The 8,034-nt window shown below is 39.5% G+C and overlaps 1 gene segment (V, D, J or C); it reads left to right on the top strand.

The window, feature by feature from the left end:
• Window positions 1-6,165: 6,165 nt before the first annotated feature.
• Window positions 6,166-7,094, top strand: LOC118003143. The segment is given in 2 exon segments: window positions 6,166-6,247; window positions 6,369-7,094. Coding segments are annotated over 2 exon segments (381 nt in total).
• The last annotated feature ends 940 nt before the right edge of the window (window positions 7,095-8,034 follow it).

Genomic DNA, 8,034 nt, shown 5'->3' with positions numbered 1-8,034 from the left:
TCCTATTGTTTGTCTGCAAGTGGAAGATAATGTGTTAGATGTTAAAAGCATATAATAAGACTATTAGGATCAAGATGACCCAGAAAAGGTTAGAGCACTTTGTTGGATGACTGTTTTTTAATGGATTCTTGAATGGAGTTAGTAATGTTTTATTTTGAAATTAAGGTTTTAAGGAACTTTACATTTGCTATTGAGACTCCTATAAATAACCCCTTAGTACCAACATTACAGTCCTTATTATCGATGGGCACTTAAATATTGTGCTACAAAAGTAGCATTTATGATTTTTCTAATTCTAAAACATTACATGCCAAACATAGAAGTATTTAAGGTGCAAATATGAAAGTGATAATTCTGTAAAGACTTTTGGGTAGTGAGACTCTCAACTGGAACATAGAGAACTATGACATGATCCACACACTTGCTACACCAGGAAACCCGTGTTTCCTGTTCTGGGGCCACAGCAGCAGGTACTCAGCAATCTTTCCCTCACCCTGTCCCTCACTGTGCCAAACCCTGAAACTGAAGAAGAAGAAGAAGACATTTTCCATCTAGTGGGAGAACTCAAACATGTTGCTCTCCAACCTTCTCAAGGTGGTCAAGGCTTCCATGTGGCTAAGTAAGGATGGTCCCTGTGGGAATGTGCCTCCTCTATGACCTAAAGTCAAGAGAGATAGGCAGGATCTTGTGGATGCCTTGGGAAAGTGGGATGACAGTGTGTAAAATAGAAGTTCTTTGTGCCACATTATGTATTCCTGAAGTCTCTGATTCTATGTTGTTTTCCTTCAGGATCCAGTATTGCCCAGAAAGTAACTCAAGCCCAACCAGCAATGTTAGTGCAGGAGAAGGGGGCTGTAACTCTGGAATGCACATATATAACACCAGTGACCCAAATCATAGTCTGTTGTAGTACAAGCAGCCCAGTAGTGGGGGCGATGATTTTCCTTATTCGTCAGGGTTCTTACAGCCAGCAAAATGCCACAGAAGGTCGCTCCTCACTGAATTTCCGGAAGACAAGAAAGTCCATCCAACTTGTCATCTCAGCTTCAGAGCTGGAGGACTCCGCAGTGTATTTCTGTGCACTGAGGGAGCCCACAGTGGGAGGCGTGATGGAGCGAGGTGTACCCAAACCCCAGGGCTCTTCCCGATGCATCTCCCTGCTGTAGGGCCCAAGGCAGGGAATTGCTGTCCCTGATAGGAAGTGGTTAGTGTTATGGCAACACAGGTCCAGGCCTAGAGGGAGAACCTCACCCTAAGAAAATACCTCTCCGGGTAAGAGTTATCGTGCATCAAACACTTCCTCGCCCCTGAAAATTTGTGCTGAAATTGTTTATGGAAGGCTAGAATAGTCACAATAAACAATTTGCCATTTTGTAATTAGATTCAGCTAGAAGGATTGGCTAAGGAAGTTCAGAAACGTTTGACTCAAAAATCAGCCATAATGTGTGTGAATTACTGGATTTTTCAGATAAATTTTTTCAGTAAATATTTATTGAGCATATATTATGTTACAGGCATTGTTAGTCTATGAAGACCCTCAAATGTCTCTGTGGTTTTCCCTTTTTTGTTTTATATCATGCCATTTTATACCGTTTAATGATTTAATTTAATTAGGTTTGTTTGCTGTGAGTCATTGTACTTTTAGTTTCTAAGGGACCTGCTCTGTGATGTAGTTTGTACTAGTGTTCATTCCATCTTATTAATACCTCTAGCATAGGTGTGGTCAGTTTGTATACTATAGGGTTTACCTGCTTCCCACCAGTCTATTCCACAAATGATCATAATTAGGGGCTCTTAGGGGGACACTGTGAAGGAGCAGAGTGTGAATTTTCCCCTTTATTGGTTCCTGCCCTTCACATCAACACTCCTTCAAAGGTATTTTTTTTGAAAGATTTTTATTTATTTATTTGAGAGAGAGACAGAGCAGGAGCAGGGGGACAAGCAGAGGGAGAAGCCAACTCCCCGCTGAGCAGGGAGCCCAATGCGGGGCGTGATCCTGGGACCCTGGGAACATGACCTGAGCTGAAGGCAGCTGCTCAACCAACTGAGCCACCCAGGCTCCCCCTTCAAAGGTATTTTTTGCCAACACGTGGCTCAGTTTGCACACTTCCCAGCACTCTGTTTGTTCGATGTTCCACACTCCAAAATCTTCATTCTTGCCATTTTCCTTCTTCTACCTCTAACCCCATTTGCCCAGTGCCTTAAAATTCAGATGGTAATGGATGGTTGATAATTGGTCTTGCATTGTAACAACCTCTTATATTTGCTTGGAAGGCAGATATGTAGAGAAGAAACCTTAAGAATCTCCTAAAATGTTTTAATTACAAAATTTTACCATTTTAATATTCAATTTACCATTTTAACAATTTCTAATTGTATAATTCACTGGTATAAAATACATTTACACTGTGGTTCAAACAGCACCACCATCCATTTCTAGAATCTTTTCATCTTGAAAAACTGAATATTTGTACTCATTAAACAATAACTCTCCACTACTCCATCCTTCCAGTCCTTGGGAACTACCATTCTGCTTTCTCTTTCCATAAGTTTGACTACTTTAGATACCTTGTAGAAGTGGAATTGTGTTGGTCATTTTGTGACATTTCATTTGACATAATGCCCTCAGGGTTCATCTATATTGCAGTGTGTGTCAAGATTTCTCTCCTTTTTAAGGTTGAATAATATTCCAGTGTATGTACATAGCACATTTTGTTTATCCACATCCATCTGTGGATGGTGTTTTGGGTTGCTTCTGCCTTTTGGTGGAAAGAGGAATACATAAACATCTCAATATTGAGGGTATAAAACCAAATTCTTTCCATTTTTGAGTATATATCAGAAGTGGATTGCTGGATCATAAGACCATTCTATTTCAAAATTTTTGAGAAACACTTATACTTGTTAATTGGAACAACTATGCTCTAGACTTCATTTTCACAAGCAAGTTTCAAGAAAGAGAGTGATCACTAGTCATGAAAGGAGCTTCAGTATATGAGTGAATCACAAAATTCTAGAAGAGTTTGTCACCCTTGCCAGTGCATTGCTTAAATCAGGTGTCTAATAATTGCTCTGAATGGAATGGTGAAACCACTACCCAGTGGTCAGCTCCTGAATAACAATTTGGGCATCCATTATAATACGTTTTCTTTCCTCTTTTGGTAAAGATCCAAACTCGCAATTATTTAATACTTCTTTAGTAGTTCTATTTGCATAAAGAAAGTACCTGTAAAAGACTGTCTTAAAATATTTCAAAACTTGGGAAGAAGTCATTTTGCTACCCTCTAGTCTCTCTTTCAGTTTTTCTCTGACAACCATACCATCTATAGTAACAAAAACAGGGAATAGGCTTTTACTATCATCCAGCTCTGTGTTGTAATCTATTAGCTCTGCCATGAACTTTCTTGATACTTTTGAGCTTTGTTTCATTATTTGTAAAACGGGAAGTGATATCTTCTTTAGTATTTTGTTGTGACAATTTATCAGTAATATACCCAAGAGATTGACAAATAGGAGATGAGCAATTTAGGAGGGTATCTCAATAGGTACAGAGAAAGCATTTGACAAAATCCAGATCCATTCCTAATTAAAACTTCCACCAAATTAGATAGAATTAAAGGGAATTTTTTCAACTAAAAAAGGGCTACTAAAAGACCTACATCAAATGTCATTCTTCATGGTGAAAGCCTAAATGATTTTTCCTTAGTTTCATAAATAAGGGAAGATTTTTGGCTTTCACCACTTGTATTTAATATTGAAGTAATGTTCCAGACAATGCAATAAAACACTTGGAAGAAAAAAAGCCATACAGTTTGGAAAGGAAGAAGTGACTTATCTTTATTAACAGCCAGCATAACTGAGCAGAAAATGGAAGGGAATCTACAAAACAGCTACTAGAACAAATTGGTTTAACAAAATAAAAAATACACCTGGTATATGATCCAGCCATTCTACTCCCAGATATGGACCCAAAAGAAATGAAAACATATGTTTATTTTTTTTAATTTAAATTTATTTATTAGAGAGAGAGAGAGAGTGAGAGAGAGAGTGCAAGAGGGGGTAGGGTTAGAGGGAGAAGCAGACTCCCCGCCGAGCAGGGAGCCCAATGTGGGACTCAATCCCGGGACTCCGGGATCATGACCCGAGCCGAAGGCAGTCGCTTAACCAACTGAGCCACCCAGGCGCCCGAAAGCATATGTTTATAAAAATATTATATACAAATGTTCACAGCAGCTTTATTTGTAAAAGCTCCACTGGGACTAACCCATATGGCTATCAAGAGGTGAATAGACAAATTATTTTATAGGCACATGATGGGATACTACACTGCAACAAAAAGAAACAAGTCCTGATAATTATGAACAATGAAAAAATTTAAAATAATTAGGTTGAGAAGAAGTCAGACAAAAGAGTATGTGATTTCATTTATATAAAATTATAAAATATCCAAACTAATTCATAACAGAAGTGTTGCCTGGAAATGGGGGTGGGAGAGGGTTGAGAGAAGGATTACAAAGAGACGTGAGGAAACTTTTGGGGTGATGCGTATGTTCATTATCTCCATTGTGGTGATGGTTTCACATATATATAAAAGTCAAATATTATAGAATTGTTCACTTTAATTTGGTGCCATTTATTGTTATGTAAATTATGTATAAATAAAGCCATTAAATATCTAAATTTACCATGCACTATCTTCCCTAAATGTTGTGCAAGTCTTCTTGTGTGACACAAAATGGAAAATATTTCTCCTGTAGGATTTCATTGGCCTGAAATGTTCTTTTTTTAATTATAGATAATGACTTTCTCCATCATGAGCTATACTGTTTATTTTCAACCAGCATCATCCCAACCTACTTAGCATTGTCCCTGCATATCTGAATAGAATTTTGTAGTGGCTTGTCCCAAATTCTTTTCTAGCATCATTTTGTGGCAGGTTCTGACAATGTGATTTGGAAGGTGGAGGGAAAGGGAAGGGATATGTGAACACAAACAGTATCCAGGCCTGAATTTCTTACTTCACTCTGCATCTGGGTAAGCATTCCCATGTTGGCTCTGGACTCATGAAACTCCTCGACATGAATCTGTGGAGAGAAGCCTCCAGGAAATAGCCTGAGCTGTTTCTATATGTGTCTAGGTGTAACTGTTACAAGGCTTTATAGAAGATGTCTCCCTCTCCAGAACTTTATCCTAATAACCTGATTTCTTACCTTGTGTGAAAAATTATTTGCTTAACGTTTGGCAACAAAATGTGACAGAAGGATGGTAATAGAAAGCATCATTGAGGCTAAAATCTGTTAAGAGTATAGCATTAGTATTTGCTGCCTGATTCACATACACTAGTCACCTTACGTTGGAGTCAATAAAACAATGAGAACGTAAGAATCTCAGATCATTCTATGGGTATTTGACGTCATGCATGATGTTTCTTCTGTCTAGAATTCCTGTTTTTCACCTTTTAATGATTCTGAAAATCAGGAATATTTGACTAATAAATGCTTGCTTATAAAATAGTGTAACATTTCTTTTGAAAGCTTTATTAAAAAACAGTATTTCTTAAAATTGCTAATAATTTAGGAACAAAGAAATATAGTATATCAGTTAAAGGCCATTTGTTCATTTTTTTGTCATGTAAAAATTATTCAGTGACTACTTAAAAAATGATAGTCACAGTTTTAAATACTGGGGTAAAGTGCCAAAAAAACAGAATAACTCAGCAATGACTTGAATTCCTATTACTTTTTCCATATTCAACTCGAACCCCATTTCTGGCAGTCAGTGGGTTATAGGCTGGCCCACATGGACACATGAGAATATGAAGGACTGTAGTAAGATGCTTTAGAAGATTGTTACCCTCCAGCTACAGAGATGCCATGTGAAGCTGTGTTAAAGAAATTCAGTATCAGGTAGTGTCTTAAGAACAAATAGACCTGAGAGGTCAGGACTGCTGTTGTTCAGACTTCCAAGGGCCACCTGCAGACTGACATGTGCCTCAGGAAGTCAGGGATGACACAGATGGCTGACTTTGGGAGGCCTCTGGCCAACATGCACGCATTTCAGTCCCTGTCCACCAGGGGGTGCAGCTTCCTACCACAATCACATTTCCTGTGTGAAATGTAGGCTTCCACTGATCATTTCTCTGTCACTCCAACCTTTCTTCATGGTAAGATTGAAGAACATTATTTAGGTGACACTCCAGAGATGAAGTGTTCTCCAGCCTTCATGACTATGGTACTCTTAATGCTTGGTAAGTAAAATGCCTTTTGAAAATTGGATTCTTTCTTGCATTGTGTCAGAGAACTATTAACTATAATTTTATCCAAGAGCTTTATGCCCAAGGTGACAAGGTCTCTTTTCTTTTTCCTCAGGACAAACCCATGGAGATTCAGTGACTCAGACGGAGGGCCAAGTGACCCTCTTAGAAGAGGCTTCCCTGACTATAAACTGTACCTATTCAACAACTGGGTATCCCACTCTTTTCTGGTATGTCCAGTATCCAGGAGAAGGTCTTCACCTCCTCCTGAGCTCCTCGGGGGACCAGGAGAAGAAAAGCAAGAAAGGATTTGAATCCACCTTCGACAGCAAATCCAAATCCTTCCACTTGCAGAAAGGCTCAGTGCAAGCGTCAGATTCAGCTGTTTACTACTGTGCCCTGAGTGACACAGTGACGGGGACTGCAGGGGGAGCTGAGCACAAACTCTGAGCAGGACAGGAGCTTAGAATGTGAGTGTCTCTGCCTGATCCACTCTGGTTCCAGCACAGTCTATGGTTGTTTGTCCCTCAGTGTCTGCTTAATCCAAAAATCATACAAACGAAGAGCGTAAGAACCAGAAGTAACATCCCCCAACCCCAGCTGTTCCTTAGTGACACTGAGAACAGTTTGATGCCAAGAGTTCATCAGCCAGGGCATAAGTAATTTCAAGATAAAATCACATGACAATGAAGTGGTCTCTTGCTCATCCTTGCAGTGAATGTCCAGCCCCACAAGTTGTTCAGGGACCCCTGGTGGGTGTTGCTGTGTCTATGACACGTTTAGAGACACACAGTGTGCCTGAGGAGGTGGCGTCTGCCCATGTCTTCCTGACAGAGTATGGCAGGAGAGTTGATGGGGAACTTCAGCTCCAAACGAGGGTTTATCAGAGAAAGAAGGGAAGGGAGGAAAGGAAGAGGAACACATGAACCTGAGCAAGGAAAAGAGAGGCCAGGGACCTCTGCCCTGCTTTCTTTTCTAGTGAATCTGTTGGCAGACTCAGGCTGATATTCAACATGAAGGGGTGTGGGTAGAAACAGATGGAGGAAGTGGCTCATGTCCTGGCCAGTTAAATAGATCAGTTGGCTTTCTGACAGTAGGAACTCAAGTGAGATCGTTCTCCGTGCCCAGGAAATACAGTGAGAGAAAATGCTCTTGCACTGATGTTTCCTAACAATATAGATCAATAGGTGACACTGGGAGGGAAATCCTATGCATTTCTCTAACTCCCATTTTGCAACCTCTCACAGAGAACCACAAATCATGTATTGGAGAATGCATGGGAGTCAGTGAAGTTTTGCAAGGAATAATAGAAGAAGCAATGTCTGTAGTAACCAGATTTGTCAATATTGTTGCACTCTTTTTTATTTTTAAAATATTTTTAAAGATTTATTTATTTAACATAGAGAGCTAGGGAGATTGAGAGAGAGAGAGAGAGACAGAGTAGGGGTGGAGGTGGGAGTTGAGGGGGAGGCGCAGAGGGAGAAAGTGTTCTGAAGCAGACTCTGAGCTTGGCCTGGAGCCAGACGAGAGGCTGATCTCACCACCCCGAGATTATGACCTGAGCTGAAACCCATAGTCAGTTGCTTAGCTAACTGCGCCACCCAGACGACCTTAGATCTTTAAATTATTGTCTCCTTATCAGTATAGTTTATGAATGAGCTATGACCAAAATATTAATACATTTCCTATTACATTAATATATATGTTAATATATCCCATTATACACTTTTGGTTTAAATTAATTTTTTACTTAATTGTTTAAAATATAAAGCTTTTTCAAA

This window comes from Mirounga leonina, unplaced genomic scaffold, assembly GCF_011800145.1.
Source record: "Mirounga leonina isolate KUSES-001 unplaced genomic scaffold, KU_Mleo_1.0 Mir_91, whole genome shotgun sequence".
NCBI classification, from domain to species: domain Eukaryota; kingdom Metazoa; phylum Chordata; class Mammalia; order Carnivora; family Phocidae; genus Mirounga; species Mirounga leonina.
This window is presented reverse-complemented; position numbering and strand designations above follow the sequence as displayed.